Below are 23,722 nucleotides of genomic sequence, written 5' to 3' on the forward strand. Positions count from 1 at the left end.
GGCTGCGAAATATCGCTCGGAGGTGGGTTTTGCCGAGTCTCCGGGGGGCCAATCATGGGTCTGATTTCTATACTCGATTTTTGTCTGATCGGCATCATTAAATCCGTTGAAGCAATAGTTGATGTTCGTTAGATTTGAGGTATTCGGTAGGTAGACATTCGCCTCTCATTAATATAGTTGCTATTGCAGCGGGACATACTATCCGGGAGAGCCAGCAGGTTGTGAAGTACAAGGCTGAGGCAGCGTCTTTTGAGATGAACTCCCATGCAAATTGACATAGCTAATCTTGCAAGCACTGATTATAAACATGCAATCTAATTCTAGATACATTATAAGAAAAAGGCTCATCCAGCCCACTCAGCTCGAAAGTCCATGATCTATCAATGGCACAACCCAACCCAACGCCTAGGCAAGGACAACTTTTGATTGCGTCGCATGAAAAGCACCAGAAACATCGCGGGACCGTCTAAGAACGGAGGAATGTGTGATATGTAGGCGAGTCAGTGTGCTCGCTGAACGGATAGCCCAAGTCCTTCAGGAAAGCCTCCAGTTCGGCCTTCTCAGGACTAGGGCATTGAATGCCGGCCAGCACCTTGCCGACGTCTCCGCCGTAGTTTCGGTAGTGGAATAGGGAGATGTTTTGGTTGGGTCGGAGTGTCGTCAGGAACTTGGCCAAAGCACCCGGGCGCTCGGGGAACTCGAACATGAACAGACGTTCATCCTCGACGTCGCAGCGTCCACCGACCAAGAACCGAAGGTGTCTCTTGGCCAGTTCATCATTGCTCAGATCCCTCGTAGTCATCCCATCCTTGTTCAGTTCGCTCATGATCTTGGCCAAATCCTCCCGGCCCGTCAATGCGGACAGAGAGATACCCATCAGAACATCGGCGGACTCGTTCCGCGCATAGCGGTAGCTGAAGGCGGTCACTGCGTGAGGAAGGATAACCTCGACGAGCTTGGCAAAAGAACCGGGCTTCTCCGGGATGTTGACGCTCAAGAGCGCCTCCTTCCGCTCGCCCAGAGCAGCACGCTCGGCAACGAAACGCAGGCGGTCAAAGTCCATGTTGGCACCAGAAGTGATGGCAATCAGCTCGCGGCTGGTGTCGGGGCTAGGATGCAACGCGACGTATTTCTTGAGACCAGCCAGCGCAAGAGCGCCCGCAGGCTCAATAATGGAGCGGGTGTCTTCAAACGCGTCCTTGATCGCGGCGCATGTCTCGTCGGTGGAAACCTGGATAATTTCATCCACCACTTCACGGGCCAGCCGGAAAGGTTCCTCACCAACGCTCTTCACCGCCGCGCCATCGGCGAAGAGTCCCACCTCGCTCAGGAACACGCGTGACCCTTGGCCCAGGGACTGAGCCATGGCATTGGCGTCGTGGGCTTCCACGCCGACGATCTTCACGTGTGGCGCAATGCGCTTCATGTATACACCAATGCCTGCGATCAATCCACCCCCACCTACAGCACAGAAGACGGCCTCCAGCTTCTGCAAGTTTGCCTGGCGCAAAATCTCCATACCGATGGTTCCTTGGCCGGCGATGACATAGGGGTCGTCGAAGGGAGGGATGCTCGTGAGTCCGTGCTGTACCTCGCGACGGCGCGCCTCTTCCTTTGCGGCGTCGAAGTCGTCGCCGTGGAGGACGACACTACCGCCGAGACGGGCAACGTTCAGATGTTTGATGGCGGGCGTGCCCGAGGGCATGACAATGGTGGCGGGGATCTTGAGTTTGCGGGCCGAAAAGGCGACTCCCTGCGCGTGGTTTCCTGCATTGCGTTAGCTGCGTTGGAACAACGGTAGTCGCCTGGTGTAATGTGGCTCACCTGCGGAGCACGCAATCACACCCTTCCACCGCTGCTCATCGGTCAAATGAGCCATCTTGTTGTACGCTCCACGAAGCTTGAAGCTGAACACGGGGAGTAAATCCTCGCGCTTGAGGAGGACACGGCATTCCATGCGGTTACTCAGGTTCACGGCGTGGTGAAGAGGGGTCTCGGTGATCACATCGTAAACGCGGGACGTCAGGATCAGTCGCAGGTACTGTGTAAGCGGGATGGTCAGCATTGAATTGTATGTCAAGCGCAATTGGCGCGACTCACATCAGGGTATCCATTGGGGAGAATGAAAGATTCCGGAATACCCCAGTCGGGCTTCAGACCCGTGTGCTTCTCCTGGTCGTGAGCCGGTGTCGGGGTGTTGTACTCGTTCAGTGCGAGATTGCTCATCTTTGTAGAGGCCGGGGGGGCAACACCGTTAGTCGTGGGCTCTTGAGACATTGTGCGGTCCAGAGGTTCACAGAGAGTAAACAATCTCGAGAAAAACACAGGAACCTGGGACAGCGGATGAGTCAAAGGGTCGAGAAATGTTCGGTGGCACCAGACTTGCTTATCTTCCCGCGGGCAAAATTTCCGGGATCGGCGCCGATGGTTATGTCATCAATAGGGCGTAGTTATGTACATCTACTATCTAGGTAGATGTTGGGATGTGGGTGAACTGATGTAGCAAGAAGATCTTAGAGTATTGTACGGGTCAAATGCATGATTGTCTTATAGGTAGTCCTCCTGCGTCATGCCAACATATACCTACACTGGTCGTATACTTTGGATGCCATCTTGTAACCAAGGCTAATTGACGGCAACAGGTTACAATAGGGACCAATTGATATAGACACAATTTTGCCGATGCAGGAATACAGCGACTATACCGTCATAGCAGACTCTGGAGAACACCAACGTCAATTTCATGTATACTTGGAAAAGAATGAAGAAGTTGGATACCTAGTAGAAGTCGACATAGATAGATACGATGAATTACCGTATGTGGAAGTATGGTAAGTTACGCAAATTCCGCCTAATTTTGTCGCGACGTCATGTTCCTCCTCCCAACGGCTTGAACTATTCACCCATCAACCTTCAAGGTCTGTCCTACAGACCTGTTTCTATCGTCGACATTGCTCGTGTGATTTCCCTTGGAAATACATAGCTATATACCTCCACTCAGAAACTCTCCGAACCCAGCCACGCCGTACCCATCATCTCCGAAATGAGCGACCCTCTGCCGTCCTCGTTCGAGGATAACCCGTGCGTACTCCGCATTTGCCCATATAATGCATTGGGACCGTCTAACGTTGATGATCCACAGTCAATTCGAAGAGGAAACCGGTCTCCAAAAGTTCCGCAGACGCCTGAAGGAAGAGCCTCTTATCCCACTTGGTTCGTTGTTCTCGATCCTCCATCCCATCATGCCATTCTGTTCTCGGTGGCACGTGCTGACGTCGCATTCACCAGGTTGCGCCGCCACCTGCTATGCCCTTTACCGCGCCTACCGGTCAATGAAGGCCGGCGACTCGGTCGAAATGAACCGCATGTTCCGCGCCCGTATCTACGCCCAAGCCTTTACCCTCGTCGCCGTCGTCGCAGGCGGCATGTACTTCAAAACTGAACGGCAGCAGCGTCGCGAGTTCGAAAAGGCCGTCGAAGAACGCAAGAGCCAAGAAAAGCGCGATGCCTGGCTGCGCGAGTTGGAGATCCGAGACCAGGAAGACCGCGGCTGGCGGGAACGTCATGCGGCCATGGAGGCGGCGGCCAACGAGGCCGCTAAGAAGGCGGCCGTGAAGCCGACTGCTGAGCAGGATGCGGCGCGGTCTGTCATTGAGGCTGCGGATCAAAAGTCCCTGGGGGTATTAGATGCGGTGATGGAGTTGATGTCGAGGCAGAAGTAGGGATGTGTTGGGTGGTAGCGGACGGTAATTTGTACGTTTCTGTGTTTCTCATCGGGCTGGGTATCATACATATTGTACATATATACATTCAGGTTTCAGGCATGAAGGTTCTCATCTCAGTTTCCTCAAGAGCGAAGATCTGTTGGATCAACCTGCTACTTGTTCGTCAATATATCTCCTCATCATGTCGAATTCTGCTTTTCCGGTCTGCATGCTGTCAGTCGGGAAAGTTGAATTGAGCTGAGCTTCCTACCGAGAGGAGATAGCGGATGTGTTGCTGGACGGATCTCGTTAGCTGTATTTTGTAGTTGATCAGGCGCTGCACTCACCAAGTCGGTAACATTACGATGGCGTTCAAACTCATCACGAGCATAGTTGCGTAGCTCACTTCGCGTAGGTGAATCGGGGATCTCTTCTTGATATCAGCAGTGCATTTGTAGGCTTTAGCAGGGCTGGACCGACTGTTCAGGGTGCGAACAATTTCTCGCCACAGTGCCAACACTCTCTGTCGTTGGATAAACTGAGCGACGGTTAGTATGAAGTCTGGTTCGGGGACAAGCCACTGACATGATCTAAACTGATCGCAGGTTTCCGGAGCTTCGACGGTTGGCCACGGGAGACAGTGGCAAGTAGTGATAGGGACGACCGCATTGGAGTGAGTTTGGTGAGGGACTCGGAGACTAGAATACAGACTGACGTTTTTGTTCAGTCAATAGGATCTAGGATCCGGAGTATGTGCTGTGGAATGATTGAATATCAATTTAATATGAAGCTGTTGACTGATGCCAGCGGCGGGATCAAAGGCGGTCAGGATATTTTGTCATGGTATGTATCAATACCGTACAGAACAATATACCTTGGTACAATGGGTCTTCTGAAGTAGAGAATGTCAGAACAGTCCTGATAAGACGACGATATAGATCGGACTAGACGGGCATCCGTCCTCTGATGAAGTGAATCTACAATCGCTGCGCAATTGAAAGAATCAATAATCAAGGCCGGTCCATTGGCTGTGCGCCGGGGCGCCTGCTCACGTGACGCGTTCCTGGAACTTTTTTTCGGAGGCCCGAAAATCATCGCGAATCCCCAGCATCAGCCTCGATCAAACTCCTGCGGTGGGTGGACGATAGCCATGCGGTATCCTTCTCTTGCACGGTTGCCTCGCCGTGCGCTTTCTGGCTTGGCCAGAGCTCCCGTTCGTCTCCAATCCCAGAACTTCCTGTCGCAGCGATGCGCGTCCACGGCCGCTCTCCGTTCTGCCTCCGCCGTTGCTCCGGCTTGTCAGTCTGCTCTTCACAGACAATTCCAACAGCGGAGGTACGCTTCGGCGACCGCTTCTGCCGTGTGAGTATTAAGCAATTCATTTTTACTTCAGATATCTTCAGAGAGACTAACCTCGTCTCCTTCACAGTCTTGAGGCTGCCGCGTCCTCCCCCGACAACCTCACTCAGGAGGCCATCATCGACAACCTCGACCCTGTCGAAGCCGAACGTCTGTCCCGGGTTCGCAACATCGGTATTGCTGCGCATATCGACAGCGGTAAGACGACATGTACTGAACGTGTCCTCTTCTACACCGGTCGTATCAAGGCCATCCACGAGGTCCGCGGTGGAGACAAGGTCGGTGCGAAGATGGACTCCATGGATCTGGAGCGTGAGAAGGGTATTACAATCCAGTCTGCAGCAACCTTCTGTGACTGGGTGAAGAAGGACAAGGAGGGCAAGGAGCACAAGTACCACATCAACCTGATCGATACACCGGGACACATTGACTTCACCATCGAAGTCGAGAGAGCTCTGCGAGTTCTGGATGGTGCCGTCATGATTCTCTGTGCCGTGTCTGGTGTGCAGTCCCAGACCATGACTGTCGATCGTCAGATGAGACGTTACAACGTGCCCAGAATCTCCTTCATCAACAAAATGGATCGGATGGGTGCCAATCCCTTCAAGGCGATTGACCAGATCAACACCAAGCTGAAGATCCCGGCCGCTGCGGTCCAAGTGCCTATCGGCGCGGAAGACGAATTCGAAGGTGTGGTTGACTTGCTCCGGATGAAGGCGATCTACAACGTCGGACCCAGTGGTGAAGAGCTCCGCGAGACCGACGAGATCCCTGAAAAGGTCAAGGCTGTGGCTGAGGAGCGGAGGAACATGCTGATCGAGACTCTCGCTGACGTCGATGACGAGATCGCCGAGCTGTTCCTGAGCGAGACCGAGCCTACCGAGCAGCAGCTGAGAGATGCCATCCGCCGCGCCACCATTGGTCTCAAGTTCACCCCCGTCTTCATGGGTTCGGCGCTCGCCAACAAGTCCGTCCAGCCCATGCTTGACGGTGTCATTGATTATCTTCCCAACCCCTCCGAGGTGCAGAACCTGGCCCTCGACAAGAAGCGTGACGAGGCTTCTGTGAAGCTGGTCCCTTACAATTCTCTGCCCTTGGTCGGCCTTGCGTTCAAGCTGGAAGAAAGCAACTTCGGACAGCTGACCTATATCCGTGTGTACCAAGGAACCCTTCGCAAGGGCGCCAATGTTTTCAACGCCCGCAACGACAAGAAGGTGAAAATCCCCCGTATCGTCCGTATGCACTCCAATGAGATGGAAGAAGTGTCCGAGATTGGCGCTGGTGAGATCTGTGCGGTCTTTGGTGTTGACTGTGCCTCCGGTGATACCTTCACTGATGGCCAGCTCGGCTACACCATGTCGTCGATGTTCGTTCCTGAGCCGGTCATTTCGCTCTCCATCAAGCCCAAGAACAACAAGGATGCCGCCAAGTTCTCCAAGGCCATGGCCCGGTTCCAGCGCGAAGATCCCACTTTCCGTGTGACGTTTGACGCCGAGAGTGAACAGACCCTCATCTCCGGCATGGGTGAATTGCACCTGGATATCTACATCGAGCGTATGCGCCGTGAGTACAACGTGGACTGTGAGACCGGTCCTCCTCAGGTCGCATACCGTGAGACGATTGGTAACCACGTTGAGTTCGATCACCTGCTCAAGAAGCAGTCGGGAGGTCCTGGAGACTACGCCCGCGTGGTCGGCTACATGGAGCCCACCGAGAAGCTGGAGGAGAACGTGTTCGAGGAGCAGATTGTCGGAGGCAGTATCTCCGAGAAGTTCCTGTTTGCTTGTGAAAAGGGATTCCATCTTGCTTGCGAGAAGGGTCCTCTGATCGGCCATAAGGTTCTGGGTACCAAGATGCTGATCAACGACGGTGCCACCCACATGACGGATTCGTCCGAAATGTCGTTCAAGAATGCGACCCAACAGGCTTTCCGGAAGGCTTTCATGGAGAGCAACCCCTCTGTGCTTGAGCCGATGATGAAAACTGTTGTCACGGCGCCGGCCGAGTTCCAGGGTGATGTGATTGCTCTGTTGAACAAGCGCAACGCCACGATCAACGACTCGGACGTTGGGGTGGATGAGGTCACCGTCTACGCCGACTGCAGTCTGAACGGCATGTTTGGTTTCAGTAGCCATCTGCGTGCTGCCACCCAGGGTAAGGGTGAATACACGATGGAGTTTAGCCACTATGAGAAGGCCACGCCTCAACTACAGTACGTGTCTCCTTGACTATGCGGTGGAAATATCTTGGATCATCTGCTAATATCGCCTACAGGAAGGAACTTATTGCGAAATACCAGAAGGCCCAGGCCGACCGACACAAGAAATAGACGTGTCGACCTGACTGCTCACTGATGAAGCCCATGATGCTTTGAGTGTGGCATCACTGATTTGGCGCGACGCTCCACTTTGGGCAATGTATATTAGACTTATTTTCACTGGATTTATTTCTCGACGTGTATTCAAGCTGGGCCAGGTTCTTTTCCAAAGGGGTTCGTTATGTTGGTTTGCAGTATAGACATCACTGCGCATTATGAGTTGTCCGAATCAATGTCGTCTAGATTGTACATATATGTTTACCTCTCCTCTCAGGAACAAGAGACTGCTAAAACCAATTAATCATACGGCCGTAAGCCGTCTTATGTCCGGAAGGCCAGGGTATATAAAGGGGAGGGGGAATCTCACTGCATGAAGCCACATCCGTCTTACTCTTCCTCCCTCTACAATCCATCAAGCGCCTGATCCATCCTCCACAAGCAACCTCCAAAAGCATCATGTCCATCTCCAACCTCTTCGCCCCCATCGTCGCCCTCAATGGCTGGACCTTTGCGATGGAAGTCTGGATGTACGCCACGCGGCTGCCCGTGTCGATGCGTCTGAAGCTCGGCGACGACAACACCCAGACCCGCAGCCAGATCGACCTGAAGACGCCGCCGTCGGTGCGCTGGAAGACGGACAACTTCAACAACCTGCTCGAGCAGCCGACCCAGTTCTACGCGATCGCCCTGGTGCTCGCCCTCGCCCGCGGCGAGAACAGCGCCACCGACGCCTATCTGGCGTGGGCGTATGTCGGCGCCCGCGTCCTGCACAGCTTGGTGCACTGCACTACCAACAACATCCCGCAGCGGTTCACGCTGTATGCGCTCTCGTCGGGGATTTTGGCGACGCTCGCGGGGAGGGCTGCGATGGTTGTTTTTTAGGTGCAGATACAACGGAAGGGTCGCTGCCAAGGTGATGATTTGGAGGGGATAGAAGGGTGGGCTGTGATTGTACTGTTGTCATTGTTGTCAATCAGGAACTGTGTTGCAGTATCTACATTACAAAACCAACACCACTTCTCTTCCACTCGATCAGATTGATATCTAACTCCTAAGCCCCAATATCCGCAGCAGGAACAACAGTACCAAACACATCGTCCAACTCATTCAGTGCAACATGAACCAGCGTATCAGCATCAACGCCAGGGATATGACGATCCCCAACACCGTCCTTCACGACAAGGACTTCATACCCCAGCTCATTGCCCGCCCGCGCAGTGGTAGAGATACAAACATGCGCCATATACCCCACAAGCACGATCTTCTTCCCCACCGCCCCCAGCGCCTGCAGATAGTCATGCAGATCAGTGCCCGCAAAGGAGTTGGGAAAGTGCTTGGTGACGACCTTCTCGCCCGGCTCGGGCTTCAGCTCGTCAAACTCGGCGGCCAACTCCGTGCCCGGCGTGAAGACGGGTGCGCCGCTGGGAGTCTCGTGGACGACGTGCACGATGTTCTTGCCGTCGCCGGCCTGGCGGTACCGCGAGAGCAGATCGGCGATCACCGCCCGGCTCTGCTCGACGTGTTCGACTTTGAGATGGCCGCAGGCGTATTCGTTCTGCGCGTCGACGATAATCAGGGTTGAGTCCTTGACTGTCGCGGTGGAGGGAGGGATGCCGAGGGTTTGGCGGAAGGACTTGACGGAAGACATAATGTATAGTAATATAGTAATTTAGTTGAGGTTGAAGCTGATGGAGATCAAACAGGATGCACGATGGAGGTGGACTTTCCCGGTATTTAAGCAAGTGGCCTCGCGGGAGGCAAAGGAATCTTTACTTCATTGTGTATTAATCATGATCTGTGTACCTAGGTAGACATCTAGATACTTGGTAGTATTAGACTCTATCCCCGCCGTGGGCTTCCGATGGGATCCCGGTGGGAGCCGGTGGGATCCCGAACTATACATCACCGCCAGTTTTCCTCTGGAAGGACTCTCCCTGCTGATCACAGTACATTCTCGCAATGCCCACAACTGGAGCAGACCGTTTCTGCTGCCGTTACAGCAATTGCAACGCCAGCTACCGGCGCAAAGAGCACCTGCGTCGCCATGAAGCCCAACACGCTGGGACCTCGATGTCCGTCTGCCCATTCTGTGACCGCACATTCACCAGAAAGTACTCTCCCTTAGCTCCATCCAGACGTTGAAATCTCTAAAATCCACAGGGACACACTGAACCGTCACATCCGGCAAGACCACCAAGAGGCACAGGTACAGCCAACACGCGCCCCTCGAGCATGTCGGGAATGCCGCGTCGCCAAGGTGCGTTGTCGGGGCGGCCAGCCGTGCAGACACTGCCAGGAGAAGCAGCACGCCTGCGTGTTCGACACGCCAGACCGCAATCGAGCCAACACGACGACGGACTCTTCCGCCCTCGAACTGGAAAACGCGGTTTTCGAGCAAGAAACCCAACCCGATATCCCGCATTACGTCCACTTGTACTTCACGCTGTTCCATCCACGATGGCCGCTCCTGCATCAAGGTACCTTTAGCATCGAACATGAGCCTGCGTTGGTTCTCTATGCTGTCGTCATGCTGGGCATGTGGTGTTCCGAGCAGGAGCCGGCGAAGAGGAAAGCCCGCGTCCTGCACGAACGCCTGGGCCGGAGCATTCTCGAGCAGCAGACAACGTGGGAAGACTGGGGGGATCAGCCAGCTAAGCCGGCGTCTGCCTGGCCCATCGCCACCTACCAGGGCATTCTGCTCTACCTCATTGCCTCGCTCTTGATGAATCTCCCTCACGCGTGTCAGTGGGATCTCACCTTTCAGCTCCCGCAGCCGGACCGGGAGATACTAGCTGCGGTTCTACGATCCTGCCGCAAACACAATATCTTCTCCTATCCAACCATGCTTGCGCGGTACCAAGATATTGACAACATCACCACCATCTGGGTGGGTGTGGAGGAAATGAAGCGTTTCGCTCTCGCCCTGTACAAAGTCAGTAGGCTCTGCGGAGATGCGGATAACGGCGAGGGCGAGGGCCGCTTGACTCTGTCCGAGCTCCAGTTTCCACCGCCAGACAGTAACAGTCTGTGGGGAGCTATGTCGAACCGTGAACTGTCCGAGCTGTTGAGAACCGGGAGAGACGGCAATCCGGAGAGAAGCAACGATAGCCGATGGATATCAGAAAGTGGAGGACTGCTGGATGCAGTCGATCCGGGTTTCCGATGGATTTGATCATATTGATCTAGTGTCTACTCCGACAGCTACTATACAACTCTCCCCATGGAGTATGTACGGCCACGGGACTTGGTTTTCGTCCGTTTTCATCGACGTTTCATCGAGAGTAGATCCTGAGCCCTGCCCTTAGTAATCGACCACGGATGTAACTTCGAGGTCACCATCTCCAGCGCAGTGCGTGCTATATCGCTTTCCTGCAGATACCTACACCCCCCGATACATCCACAGTCATGGCTGCTAACAACCTTCCCCAACTCACAGTTCTCATTGACGCGGACAATGCTCAGGCCTCCGTCGTGAACCTCGTCCTTTCTGAAGTGGCGAAATACGGTACAGCTCATGTGAAGCGAGCGTATGGGGATTGGACTAGTTCTAATTTGCTGCCCTGGAAGGCCAAGCTCCTCGAGCATTCGATCCAACCAGTCCAGCAGTTCGCGTATACGCACGGCAAGAATGCGACCGACTCCGCGATGATCATCGACGCCATGGATCTTCTATACGCGAACCGATTTGATGGGTTCTGTCTCGTCTCCAGCGACAGTGACTTCACCCGACTCGCCGCTCGGATCCGCGAGTCCGGCGCAACTGTCTACGGCTTCGGGGTGCACAACACGCCCAAACCGTTCGTCTCTGCATGCGATAAATTTATCTACACTGAGAATCTCGTGCATGTGGATGAGCTTGTGCCCCATGCGGACAATGTGCAAACTCATTCGTCGGCCCGACGCACTCTCGACGATAGCCGCCTGATAAATCAGTTGCGAACTACGGTAGAAGCAGCGTCCGATGACGATGGTTGGGCCCACCTGTCTACCGTGGGCCAGCTACTCACTACAAACTATCCTGACTTCGACCCTCGGACGTATAAATACCATAAGCTCAGCGACCTCATGGCCGCCTCCTCTTTGTTTGAAATGACCCGCCGCTCCCTTCGACATGATTCGACCGAGATCTTCGTCCGTGACAAGCGTAGGAAGCCGAAAACTTCTGCTATGTAAACGGGCGTATATATCTTCCCTTCCCCTTTTCTCCGATCTACTACGGTTCCTGTCACGCCCGTCCTCGTTCAATGTCTGTGGCACATTATCTGTCCGTTTTTACCTCGTCTCGGTGGCGATTGGTGAAGACAATGATCATATTGTAAAAGCTGCCTTAATAATATTAATAACAAACAAACCAAACATGGAGTCAATCATCAAACAATCAAAAGACCGAAAGCATGGAGCCCTATAGGCTCTTGATCCCAAGCCGCCTCAAGCACCTGTCATTCTGCAATCACACCTTCACTAGGAGAAGAGGGCATTCAATTGCTAGAGGAAGATCTGCGGCCCATAAATTTGCGCAGTTGGGTTGAAACAACCCGTTCAAATGCAGAGCTGGGAGGGCCTTGTCGCACTTCCTGCTCCGCGGCCACCCACTGCGGGTGCATGCTGGTGAGCTGCCAGGTTGGCGTGTACAAGATTTTCTTATTCCCCTCTATCGCGTAGATGTGAGGGAATATTATCAGAGAACCCTGGGCTTGAGATTGGCTGTTGGACGGGGTGTCCACCGACTCTAGGCCGGGGAAAACAAAAGTCGCCGTTTCATCATCGCTGTCCGCTGGTTCAAAGCCGGACTCGTACTTTCTTCGAGCATGCTGAATGGGATGCCAGACCTCCACTGCTTTCTTGGCCACGTTTTCGAGACTCTGGCAGAATCGACTGTGTTGCTCGTCCGAAAGCAATGCGCAGAGATATGACGAGACGTGTTGCACGATTTTCTGAACGCGCCATTGGCAGCGTTTACTCTGGGATTCGGGATCAAGGGAGAATAAGATGGACCGGCAAAAGGACTCTTTCTCGGTATTGACGGCCGCCAGGTTAGCCAGCGATTGCCGGCTAGGGCAATCTTCACCCGCAATGTACGCAGGTTGGAAGATGTATCTGTCAATTTCCCTCGATAGCATGGCCAAAATCATGGCGAGGAGCATATGTTTCGCCGCAGGAGAGTTGGAAGATGGGAGAGGGATGCGGTGCTGAATAGCAAGGTCGCAATGTCTCAGCTCTTCCCACGCTGCACTGTCCTGTAATGGGAGTTAGAATCGACATCCTCGAGAATTCGGCCTTCTGAGTACCGGTGTGGACCTACTCGAAGCACCTTGCTATCAAGATCGGCCTCCAGCTGGGAGTAGACTTCGTTCGTGGCATATTCCCAGAGCATAGCATACCCATCAATCCTAGTGGCGTCAGAAACAGGAAATTAGAAATAGAGTGAGCGACACATCACTTACAGGTGATTCTCATCCAATTCAATGAAGCCGGTTGCAAATCCTTCCAACTCCCTTACGCGGTCAGTGGCTGCTCTCAGCCTCTGATCCAAATCTGAGTTCTCTGCCTGGAGCTGCTTGATCTTATCCTTTGAGGCAGTATATCGCTCTCTCAACTGCGATCCAGCACTCTTCAACTCGTCAATTTTTGAGTCTTTGCTGGCTATCTGTTGCAACAGGCCGCCAATCTCGCCGTGGGCGTCGGCAACCTTGTGCCTCTCGTCCTCATATTTGGATTGCAAGCTTGCAGCCTGGGATTGGAGAGACTTGATCTGTTCTGTCTGTTTGTCAATGGCCTTATCTTTTTCTTTGATATCGTTCTTGAGAGATTGCACCTCCTCTTTAGTCCGGCTATGTGCCTCCTTTTCCTTATTGTTGATCTCCATCACTTCCTCGAACGCTGCCTGTTTTCTTTGAAGCCGTTCTTGCAGCTGCATCTTGTCGTTGATCACCTGGAGACCAGCTAGGAAACTAGGATTCTGCGCCATTTGGCTGTCGTAACTACTGCCGTCTTGCATTGAAGTTTGCGGGAGACGTGAAGTGGACGACTGTGCCAGTGCAGGTGATGAGGGTAGAAGTGCAGGAGCCATGATAGATGGGTTGCAAACTCAAGAGAGGATAGATTCAAGAGTGGAAAAGGTGTGTAGACTGAGAGATATGGTTCGAAAGACTGTCCAGCTCTGCGGGTGATGAGCAGCTTGATATATAGAGCGGCCCTCATGAGGCTCTGTCATTGAACCCTCTCCTTCTCCGCACAGAGTAGAACAAGGGTAAGAAAGAGGATGCACTTGCGCCCGGCCGAGGCGTCCTGATTCTTCGGTATATCGCCCTAGTCCATGACGAGACCATGAGTTGGCATAGCATTATTGGATACCAGGCCAGCTCTTCCAGCTTCGAGTCTTCGCTCATCCGCTCGTGCCGACGACAATTCGCTCTTGGATGCCACATGTCTCTTCTCGCGCCATAATCGAAGATCGAGAGCATCCAACGCTGCAAGCCGAATCACATTCGCCTGGAAGACTCTTTGGTACCGAGATAGATGATTCTCTGGGACTCCAGTCATAATCAAGCTCCCGCAAGCGTTCCGGGAGGGTTGCGACGTGGTCATCGTTTTTCTTCGAGCCTCGTTCCATGATATTGGAGTAGCGGATGCAGCCTTGCATTAGAGACAAAGATCCCAGCTTACAGCCGTCTCGAATCCCCAATCAGGACGTGCCACCTGGCGCATCTCCTCGGATCAGTGCCGGACGCGTATGTATCCCATACATATCAGACGGCCCGCGGCACGAACCTACCAGTCCGACTTGGTGTGGGGTGGGAGATGGCATACATGGAGATAGTACGGAGTATGCATGTGCGCACGGCCCCGATGCGAATGCAAAGTATCGCCTCACTTTAAAAATAAGCAAAAAAGAGGGTATAGGTAAGTAAGTACGTTCCGGGCGTGCGAGGAAGTAGGGCGGGAATACTCCAATGCTTTGGTAAATTCCATGCCTAGACGGATTCAGCCATCGCTGCCGTGGCGTGATGCTATAGACTAATTCGAAACCAAAGACTGGCTGCTTGGGGGAATGTGTCGCCAGTATTCTTCGCTCAACAGGCAAAATAGTAGATTACAATATATCAACAATGGACGGCGTCATAGCAGCTTATACCCCCATCGGCACAAGCCCCATAGGCGGCCCATAATAATCCAGCAGCTCCTCTTCCTCCTCGTCCTCGGCCGGATTCTCACGATTCTCGATATCCGACTCCTCGTTGTCCACGGTCTTGCTCTTCGAAAGCCGACTGCGAACAGTAGGAACTGGCGTGCCTCCTTTCTTGATATAACTGTCCTCGGCCTCGGGTTCATCTGGTTCCTCTCGCGGAAGACGGAAGGCGAGAAACCCATCTGGCGCGCGCTCGGCGCGGTCCATGATTTCGTTCATGTATTTGCGGACCTCATCAGGGGGTTTCACGACTCGACCAAGAGGTTCGAGGACCTTGGGGTTGGTGCTGTGGATGCGGAAAGTCACCGGTTGGTAGTACTCCTTGAGGTTGTCGGCTTTCTTTGCATCTTCTGGTTTATCCGTGGACGCGTCTTTGTTGGCCTGTTTGCCCGATGCTGCTGCGGCTTTGTCATCGGATTTTTCCGCCGGTCCGCCAGCTGGAGTGGCTTGTGTAGCGTTTTCCTTCGCGTCGGTTGCTGGAGTGCTGCTCTGGTTTGCGGTAGTGTCCTTCCCCTTTTCGCTCTCGGCATTTTTACCCTTGCTTTTGTCCGCCTTCTTTGACTTGGATGACTTGCCCTTTGCTCGCGAGTTGCCCGTCTCCGACCCAGTTTCGATAGGGAATGGTGTGTTGAGGTCCACCTTTCTTACCAACAAGAACGACGCCAGGACGGTGTTGCCACCAGGCAGCCACTCCAAAATAGAATACTCAGGGAATAAGTATCGATCACCGGAGCCGGCGTGGCCAGAAGTACTACTTCCATACGGTGTCAAGGGTGACGTAAACTCAAAAACGACCGACTTGTAGTTCTGTCTTGGCGGCGGCGGAGGAGCCTGGCGATAATGTGACGCCGGGGACCCATATTGCGGGGGCCGAGACTGTAGAGCAGGCTGCTGTCCTTGGTACGGCCCCTGTTGATAAGGGGGGTATGGGGGCCCTGGTCGTGGCGATGCCACCGGGGGTTGTTGTGGGGGTGGCATAGGCTGCACCGCTGGGCTCGCGGGCTTAGAGCTGGATGGAGGTCCTGCGGCCGGAGGTGGATGTGAAGGTTGGCTCGGGGTTGCTCCAGGCTCTTGTTTGACCTGGGGAGTGGTGTTGGGCTTCTGAGGCGGTGGAACTTGGACTTGTACCGTGGGGTTGGGAGTCGACGGTTGCGGAGTTGAGACAAGAGATGGCGACGGCTTTGGGACTTGCACCTCCACTCGAGGAAATCGCTGTTCACTGGTTTGCGGTTGCTGGGGCGTCTGTGGCGGCTGCTGGGGTTTGGGTGTTGTCGTGGTCTTTTGCTGTGGCTGACTCTCCTGTTTGCCGGGCTGTGCCGGTGGTTGAGGAGGTCTTTGTGACGGCGCTGATTGAGGCGGTGCCACATGCTGTGCTTGTTGGGGTGTCCGAGACGCCTGAGTCTGAGGCGTCGAGGACTGACCTTGCTGTTGTTGTTGTTGTTGCTGCTGCTGCTGCTGCTGCTGCCTCAACTGGTGCTGTTCCCTCGCCCGGATAATCGCATTAAGCTCATCAATATGGGCTTGAAATGCTCGAAGCTGTTCTTGCGATGCTTTGCTCGACGCCACCACTCTCATCAAAGCCTTCAGTTCCGGGTCTGAAGCAGCACGCGTAGCGAGCATCTGAATCACTGGATCAGGGCTGGGTTTTGCCGGCTGAGGCGGCTGGTTGGGCTGTGCTGGAGATGGACGTTGGGCGGACTGAGGACCGGACGGCGTGCGTTGAGGGTGGCTTGGGGTCCGAGCTTGGTGTGAGGGTGTCGCTTGACCTGGGTGATAACCAGGTTGAGGCGAGGGGGCATTGGCGGGAGAATGCTGCGGATGTTGTCGAGCGTGCTGAGAAGGATGTGGATGCGGATAGGGATGGTGGTACTGCTGGAAGTTGTTGGAGTGGCCATAATGGACCATCGGTCGTTGTGGAGGGGTGTATTGAATCGGTGGCGGCGCATTAGGATCTTTGACGGTGTAGAGCATGGCATCAAATAGATGAGGGCCGACCACAATGCTGCAAGCGCCAACCTTGGACATGGTATCCTTGGGTGGGTTTTTGCCTTCGATCTGCTCCCGTTTCGTCTTCTTGGGTTTGGTCCAGTATCGCACGAGAATGCCGTCGCTGAGCCATTTCTTCTTCGATCGTTCCAAGGAGGCAAGTAGGACGGCACTACTATCTAGTTAGAGAACCATCTTACTGCGGTACTCCCTCCGCATGGAAACCCACCTTTCGGCTATCGACTGGTACTCATTCGGGGAGAGATTCTGGGGTTGCGGCGAGTCGGTTATGGGGAGGCCTTCTCCATCTTTCAGCTTCGTAGGCAACGGTTTCTCGACAACTTCCGGTGTAGGAGGCGGAGGAGGCGAGGGGACAGCGGCCGGAGTTGAAGCCTTCTTTTTGGACGTCGCTTGGGATTGCGGTTGCGGCGTCGCTTCGGAGACTCGTCTTTTGGCGGCGGGTTCGCGACGGTCGCGTGCGGAGAGTCGGCGTTTTTCAGCCATGGTGGCGATTAAGAGTCAGGAGCACGCGTTAACCGGGGAGATTACTGCGGAAGATGAGGATCATCTCGAGACGAAGGGGTAGCAGAAGGGTGTGTGGAAGAAAGGTGGAAGTTGACGGGAGGAAGATTAGTCGCGGAGAAAAGAAGGGAGAAGAAAGTGACGCGGGTACCCTGTACAGTAAGCTTAGAGTCGCCATCTCGCCAGTTGGCCAGCAGCCGCTTATCCATCACATCACTCCATCGACAACATCAACATCACTCTTCAAGTGTCTTGTCGTTCTCATGCCTTCATCTTCAAGTATCGATGAATAACTCAGAAGACAGGCAGAACTCCTCGCTCACTCTGTATGTACTCCAATCTATGGCTGGAATCATGATTATACTAACCCTCCACGCAGTAACCATGGTTGAGCTTCTCCCCATCTTCAAAAAGGCCTACTGGTCTCTGGCCGCGGCCGGCTTTGTTTACGTCTGCTTCGTCTTCTCCATGACATATCCCGATGTCCAAAGACTGTATGCTCTGCGAGCCCTCTGGCAGTCGCACCAAACGACCGATGATGCACTCTAACCCGTCGAGTCCAGCGCTCTATATGCCCACAAAGTCAACCCCACGCTATGGCAAGACATCAACCAAGTAGAGTCATTCGGCTTCCTAAGTATATCCCCTCGACCAGTATCAAACTCGGTTACTCACCCCAGCAGAAACCCAAGTTCAGCCATTCAACCTCGTCACTCCCGACAACGAGACCCTCTACGGCTGGCATCTCCTCCCGCCGCACCTCTGCAAGGAGCACGAAGAGGCCCTCAACGCAAACGAACCCTCCGGCCCAGCAACCGACTACTCCCAAACCACCGCATTCAGCCTCCTCGCAAATGACCCCAATTCCCGGGTCGTCGTTGCCTGTACTGAACCCTCTCCCCTCCCCTCCAATCATCAACATGATCCCCTAACTCAACTCAGTTCACGGCAACGCCGCCCATCTCGCCTCCGCCCAACGCCCCGAGATCTACCGCATGCTACTCGGGCTCTCCACCCCCTCCCACCCGCTCCACGTCTTCGCCATCGACTACCGCGGCTTCGGCCTCTCCACCGGCTCCCCAACGGAGGAAGGCCCTCATCACCGACGGCGTCGCCCTGCTCAACTTCCTCACAGCCGGGCCGCTGCGCATCCCGCCGTCGCGCATAGTCCTCATGGGCCAGAGCCTCGGCACGGCCGTCAGCGCCGCCGTGGCCGAGCGCTTCGCGTTCGGGTCCCCCGACCCGGCCGCCATCCAGCCGGCTATCAAAGACCCCGAGCCGTTCGCTGGGGTCATCCTCCTCGCCTCCTTCAGTAACCTGCCCAACCTAATCGAGTCGTACAGCCTGAAGGGTCTGACCCCGCCCATGCTCTCCCCGCTGATGGGATACCCCCGCGTGCAGGCGTGGGTGAAGAGTCATATCGTCGATACGTGGGATACTGCGGCGCGCGTGGCCCGGTTGACGGGCGTTGCGCCGGGTACGTCTGATGCTGCTTCTACAAGTAAGGAATTAGATTTGGCCATTATCCATGCGAAGAACGATGTCGAGATCCCGTGGTATGAAGGTCGTCAGGTTTGGGTTGCGGCCACCGGGGAAAACGTCAAAGATGCGCCTGGCAGTATTGTCTATCAGAGAAAGGACTCGAACGGCCCTAATGAGGTTCTCGTATGGGAGAACAGGGCACCTGATGGCTCTGCGCCGGTGAGGAAGGTTAGGTGGGAGCGTGTTGCCTACGGCGGTATGTTAAGGCCTTCGTGATTTACGTCCCGTTTACTAACATCATCAGGTCACAATCGCGTGGCAACGTTCACCGCTGCTGCTATTTCTGTGCTAAGGGCCTTTGACGAGTAGATCTGCCTAGCTCGTTTAGATATACACACACTTTTACTCGTCTTTTTCAATAGAATGAGCTAACCAAATTCCGAAAATCTGCCTCCGTAACATAGACACATATCACCGTTAAGTTGGGTCATAGGCGAACAAACTAGACGCCATATAGTCGATTCTCAACCATCCTCTTAAGACACATTACTTCCGATAAGACCCATCTCCGATTATACCAGCCGTCTCCAAGAGCCATCGAGCGCCCTCGCGAGCCGAATCACCCGCACCGGCTTTCAAATTCAGGTTCCGTCTTCGCTCTGCCTCGCGGGCCTCGAAATCCCATTTGGCCTGTTGTAACTCGATGGCACTCATTCCCTTCTCAGACGATGCATCTGGATCGGGGACAAGCCCCCATATCTCCAGATTGTAAATGTCGATCTGGATCTGGGTCGGACATTCAGGGCCTCCCGTGGGCGGCGGAAGGAAGGCGCCATTTTGCCCAATAGGCGACACATGGAAGTCTGCGGTTTCGAGATTCGTGTCAATCCGTAGACTGCCTGCTCCTAGCGGTGATGGAGGGGCATGGTTGGTTCGCGATGAAGGAGGGCAATTGACAGCCAATGGATATGCCCGTATTATTGAAAAGTAGGCAACGGGTGTGTTTGATTTCTGTATTGATGGAGACGGTTTTCCTGGTAAAATGATGTGTTTAGGAGAAAGCTGGAACAAACCATGGCGCGGTAGATTGGTCGCCTGAGCGGGAGGACGTCGACGAAGATGATCCGGATGTCCAGGGCTGGGGTAGGTACGCGCCCAGAGTAATCGTTTCGCCTTGCTCCGATCCAGCAGATACGGTGCCCTCTAGAAGAAACAGTGTTCCTGACTGCCAAGTTATGACATTGTGTGAGAACGAGGTCAATGATGAGCCGTGTGCTGCAGTCGAGAAGACAGGGTGTAGGCGTAGATTGCCACGAAGAAGGTTCGAGTTTGTGTTCGTAGATGGCAGAAAGAAAGAGAGGTGCGATATAACGACTGGGTCTAGGATCGAGGATTCAAAGCTGCCGGGGAGCATGATCGATTCAGGCTCAGGCACTGGGGATGGTTGCTGGTCGACCGTCTCATCGTCTGACTGTGCAGCTGCAGAATCTGACCTCTCGCGTTTCTGCGACAGGTCTAGATTCTTGCTGAAGAGAAGGTGCTCAAACAACGGAGTTAGGGGGTCAAATAGATACGGCAGCGAAGTTGCAATAGTCTTTGCAAATGATTTATAGCTGATTCCTCCAGAGTGTTCTTGGGGAAACGCAGCCAGAATGTTGTCTGCTTCCTTTCGGACGGCCTCCATCCGACTTTCGTTCAAGTCAGACGTATAGGTTCGCACTGGTTCAAGAGGCTTCAAGGGCGAAATGACAAGCAGTAACATCAGCAATCTCCGAAACGTGGCCACGGAAATCCGAGCTTCATAGACGGCCTTATCCATGCGGGAGTCGTGTCTAAAGACCTCGATAGCATCCAGAGACTCTAGTGCCGCTAGAGCCAGATCATCATCATCATCTTCATCATCATACGCGTCGTTTGCGGGCTCATCAATGGAGAAGCCAGGAGCATGAGACGGAGCATTCGAAGAGTCCGCATCCTGTTGCGCATTCTCGTCAGGCGGCGGCGGCTGATCCGCGTCTTTTCTCCCGACATCAGCAAGGCTACCGAATAAAAGGCGGATCCTGTCTTTTCGGGCCCGTCTGAGGACCTTTCCATATCGCTCAGTGAGAAGCACAGCAACCTTCACCATGCTATCGAACGTCAAAACGCTCGGGGCTAATGTGTTCTGGAAGGGAAAGGCTCCGAGAAACGAGACCATGCGGAAGATCACCGGACCCGCATCCAAGGGACAGTGGGCATCACTGCTGTCAGGGATACCAAGAAAGTCCGAGAGTATTTTCTCGTTCCAGTACTTCATGCCCGCCTGGTCGATGGCACGAGTAAAGAAGTTATCCTTGAAATGGGTGAGCTCTAGAGGTGTGAAACATTTTGTCGCGAAGCGCTCGGCGAGCACGTAGCTCAGCTCCTCTGCCATATATTAGTGTTGATTCGTGAATTTGGGGGTTATTTCGATATCTATGCATGGTGTCGTCGAATGTAAAGCATAGACGCTTACCTGGCGAGGATGGCTGGCCATACTCCGATGACGCTCCCACACCCATTTTGTAACGCAGACCAGTGGAAGGGAGAGGATTTCTGGGTTGATATCTTTGGAGAGTCCGATATCATAAGCGCAGGGCGCTGTTTACCTCGTTTATATAGAGCGCGACTAGCCAGGTAAACGTGGGGCTCCAGCACTAGATATCGATACCGTAAAGGGCAGTTCACACTTTAGGCATGTCTATGGGTATTGGAAGGCCTTGCGGATGCATTTGGCAGCTCTCTATGATGCAGCAGAGAATTAAAGACCGTGGTGGTTGATGTTTAGACGGAAAGCAAGAGGATGAGGTGGGAGGCCGACGTCACGAATGCGGAAAACGTTGCCTTGGCGCCTGGGGCCGCAACAGCCTACTATTTTCGGCAACCCCGACGGGGAATGTGTCATGTTTCACTTTTATTCCGTAAATCGCTAATCTCATACGAGGTCACATCACTCGTACCCATAATTTCTTTTTGATGACTTTCCAAACATGTAGCACCCACCTCCTACAGCATCACAATACCAACACCTCCCATCCTTCTTTCATCCGGCAGGTTCTTCTCATTCACGCCGCCGGGGACGGGCGCGGTCCGGTAGTTATATAAGTAGAAGTGAAGCTGTCCATCGCCAGCGCCAAACTTCAGCTGCTCCAGGAAAAGAGGGTTGTCCTGGAGGGTGAGCGCGTTGAAGACATCAAAGTGTGCCTGTGCCATTGTCAGTTGCAAGATCTTCTCAAAACGAATCGATGGGTTGTAGCGGGCCCGCGTACCTTCTTGGCGAGGATCAGAGCATCATTCATCAGAAGCAAAAGCCGCTCCTTAAGGGCTTTCTTGTCGCCCGTAAATGCAGTTTCCGTGGCGTAGTAGTAGAGGTAGGCGGCGCGGACACAGTCGTGCTTAGGGTGCTGAATCACGGTAGATTCAAGGTTGTAGAAGGAGAAGAAGTCCGTGATCTTATGAGTCTCGGGGTCTTCTACCACATACGACCAGACAACCTGCTCCTTGACCTCCTTCTTGTGTACCAACCAGTGTTCGACTTCTTCCCGCGTAAAGGCTTGGTTCAGCAAAAACCGGTTCAGATAGCGCACCAAGAGGTCGTGCACAGCATCAATATCCTTAGTCTCCATCACACGAAGGCCGGGGGTAGAGGTGGTGCTCGGAAGGTGGTTCTTGGTGATTTGACGGGCTTTGGTAGAGCCGTGAGGAAGGGGAGAGAAACCGACCTCATACAGCTTCAGCCAGTCCAGAGGGCGATGGTAGTACCGGCACGAGCTGACGGGGGTGGGCAGGACAACACCCGCAGTGTAGATCGCCTGGAAAGTGCCGTTCAGGTAGCACCGACGAGTGATCTCCTTGATGAGAACGGGGGTCAACCGCTTCGACCGCAGCTTCTTATGGATACAGAGGAAGTTGATCTCCGTCACCTTGATTTTCTGGCCACGAACCGTGAGTTCCGTAGGGACACCACAGATCGAAGCGACAAGCTTCCGCGATTTCGTGGCTCGGACACCCACATGCCACTCTTTCTTCCAACCGGGGGACATCAGCGCCCTACATTGTAAACCCAACAGTGGTCAGCACATCAACAAGTTTCTCCGATCTCAATTCGAGCTGTCACATACCAGTGTAGGAACGACTGCGAGTATCGGAACCGGAACATGGCATTGTCATCTTCCACGTAATGGTACGTCAACAGATCCCACAGCTCCTGCAGTTCGGTCTCGTTCGTGAGATCCAACGTCGCCCATTCAAAGCCCTCAATCAACGCATCCGGTTCCTTTGACACCTTCTCGGGGTCGATCATCTTAATGGGACCTCCAACGTCCGCGTCGTTCTGTTCATCGAAGCGAGGGACGGGCTGGGTCTGCCAGAACTTGTACGAGGCCATGTCCTTTTGGTTCTTGCCGCCCACCGAGAGACCGGTCAGCAACTCGGCAATGTCGGCCTTGCGCAATGCCTCCGCAGCTTTTTCCTTGTCCATCCCGGCCATCTCATTCCTCAGGGCGGGGTTGTTGGCCAGCAGGATCTCCGCCACCTTGGGGTCGATCGTGGCTTGTCCGGCCGCATTTTGGGGGTTCTTGTCAGACTCGGAGTCGGTGGTCTGGGGCGCTTTGCCCTTGTTTTCCTTGGATCTGGAGTCCGACATGGCGGCAACGGGCGCAGTTGGGGGGGAAGCGGGAGAAGCAGAAGAGGGGAGGAGGAACAGATGGGAATGAGGGCTTAGTGGAGGCGGAAAGCGGGAAGGTTTTCAGGGCCACCAAATCGCCCCACGTCACTACTTCTCTTGACCAAGGTTCTGTTTGTGTACAGAGTAGGATGCTCGTCAATGCTGCGATCATATGTATACTTTTCTTTCTACTTATCTCTTCAACTCGCGATGTAATGCGACTGGTTTTGCCCTACACTGCCAGGTCAAGGTGTTGAACCTCGGCATTCGAGACCATGAGAGAGATATATCTGCCATGTGGAATGAGATCAAGCACACCAACTTCTAACGGAGGCATATTATCATATATTCCAACTGATGCTAACTGGTAGTGGTAATGGTGGTAGTAGAAGTAGTAGCCTTAATTAAAGACTATTACCACTACCACCACTATCACTACCACTCCTAACTTGGACCAAATCTTTGTTGAAGCCCTGGAC

General features: G+C 53.9%; 9 protein-coding genes across 9 annotated transcripts; 4 read left to right on the forward strand and 5 right to left on the reverse strand.

The window, feature by feature from the left end:
- Positions 1-466: 466 nt before the first annotated feature.
- ATEG_05389 (threonine dehydratase, biosynthetic) lies at positions 467-2,277 on the reverse strand (the record flags this gene model as incomplete). The annotated part of the gene is made up of 3 exons (XM_001214567.1): positions 467-1,767; positions 1,825-2,041; positions 2,101-2,277. 3 exons carry the CDS (start codon positions 2,275-2,277, stop codon positions 467-469), a joined length of 1,695 nt encoding a protein of 564 aa, XP_001214567.1.
- Positions 2,278-3,043: 766 nt separating this feature from the next.
- On the forward strand, positions 3,044-3,722 carry rcf1 (respiratory supercomplex assembly factor RCF1; the record flags this gene model as incomplete). Its single annotated transcript, XM_001214568.1, has 3 exons — positions 3,044-3,081; positions 3,143-3,213; positions 3,289-3,722. 3 exons carry the CDS (start codon positions 3,044-3,046, stop codon positions 3,720-3,722), a joined length of 543 nt encoding a protein of 180 aa, XP_001214568.1.
- A 1,132-nt stretch (positions 3,723-4,854) lies between these two features.
- On the forward strand, positions 4,855-7,392 carry ATEG_05391 (elongation factor G; the record flags this gene model as incomplete). Its single annotated transcript, XM_001214569.1, has 3 exons — positions 4,855-5,066; positions 5,134-7,275; positions 7,338-7,392. The coding sequence occupies 3 exons, from the start codon at positions 4,855-4,857 to the stop codon at positions 7,390-7,392; spliced, it is 2,409 nt and encodes an 802-aa protein (XP_001214569.1).
- Positions 7,393-7,836: 444 nt separating this feature from the next.
- ATEG_05392 (uncharacterized protein) lies at positions 7,837-11,553 on the forward strand (the record flags this gene model as incomplete). The annotated part of the gene is made up of 7 exons (XM_001214570.1): positions 7,837-8,198; positions 8,437-8,926; positions 9,084-9,110; positions 9,328-9,452; positions 9,541-10,312; positions 10,461-10,605; positions 10,817-11,553. The coding sequence occupies 7 exons, from the start codon at positions 7,837-7,839 to the stop codon at positions 11,551-11,553; spliced, it is 2,658 nt and encodes an 885-aa protein (XP_001214570.1).
- A 927-nt stretch (positions 11,554-12,480) lies between these two features.
- On the reverse strand, positions 12,481-13,450 carry ATEG_05393 (uncharacterized protein; the record flags this gene model as incomplete). Its single annotated transcript, XM_001214571.1, has 3 exons — positions 12,481-12,612; positions 12,683-12,770; positions 12,825-13,450. The coding sequence occupies 3 exons, from the start codon at positions 13,448-13,450 to the stop codon at positions 12,481-12,483; spliced, it is 846 nt and encodes a 281-aa protein (XP_001214571.1).
- A 1,059-nt stretch (positions 13,451-14,509) lies between these two features.
- On the reverse strand, positions 14,510-17,059 carry ATEG_05394 (uncharacterized protein; the record flags this gene model as incomplete). The annotated part of the gene is made up of 2 exons (XM_001214572.1): positions 14,510-16,727; positions 16,785-17,059. 2 exons carry the CDS (start codon positions 17,057-17,059, stop codon positions 14,510-14,512), a joined length of 2,493 nt encoding a protein of 830 aa, XP_001214572.1.
- Positions 17,060-17,673: 614 nt separating this feature from the next.
- On the forward strand, positions 17,674-18,928 carry ATEG_05395 (alpha/beta hydrolase family protein; the record flags this gene model as incomplete). Its single annotated transcript, XM_001214573.1, has 3 exons — positions 17,674-17,961; positions 18,020-18,815; positions 18,864-18,928. The coding sequence occupies 3 exons, from the start codon at positions 17,674-17,676 to the stop codon at positions 18,926-18,928; spliced, it is 1,149 nt and encodes a 382-aa protein (XP_001214573.1).
- Positions 18,929-19,610: 682 nt separating this feature from the next.
- Positions 19,611-21,099, reverse strand: ATEG_05396 (uncharacterized protein; the record flags this gene model as incomplete). Its single annotated transcript, XM_001214574.1, has 2 exons — positions 19,611-20,965; positions 21,054-21,099. The coding sequence occupies 2 exons, from the start codon at positions 21,097-21,099 to the stop codon at positions 19,611-19,613; spliced, it is 1,401 nt and encodes a 466-aa protein (XP_001214574.1).
- A 484-nt stretch (positions 21,100-21,583) lies between these two features.
- Positions 21,584-23,222, reverse strand: ATEG_05397 (glycylpeptide N-tetradecanoyltransferase swoF; the record flags this gene model as incomplete). Its single annotated transcript, XM_001214575.1, has 3 exons — positions 21,584-21,781; positions 21,847-22,627; positions 22,699-23,222. 3 exons carry the CDS (start codon positions 23,220-23,222, stop codon positions 21,584-21,586), a joined length of 1,503 nt encoding a protein of 500 aa, XP_001214575.1.
- Positions 23,223-23,722: the final 500 nt, after the last annotated feature.

The sequence above is a fragment of the Aspergillus terreus genome, genomic scaffold, assembly GCF_000149615.1.
Source record: "Aspergillus terreus NIH2624 scaffold_7 genomic scaffold, whole genome shotgun sequence".
Lineage (NCBI taxonomy): Eukaryota > Fungi > Ascomycota > Eurotiomycetes > Eurotiales > Aspergillaceae > Aspergillus > Aspergillus terreus.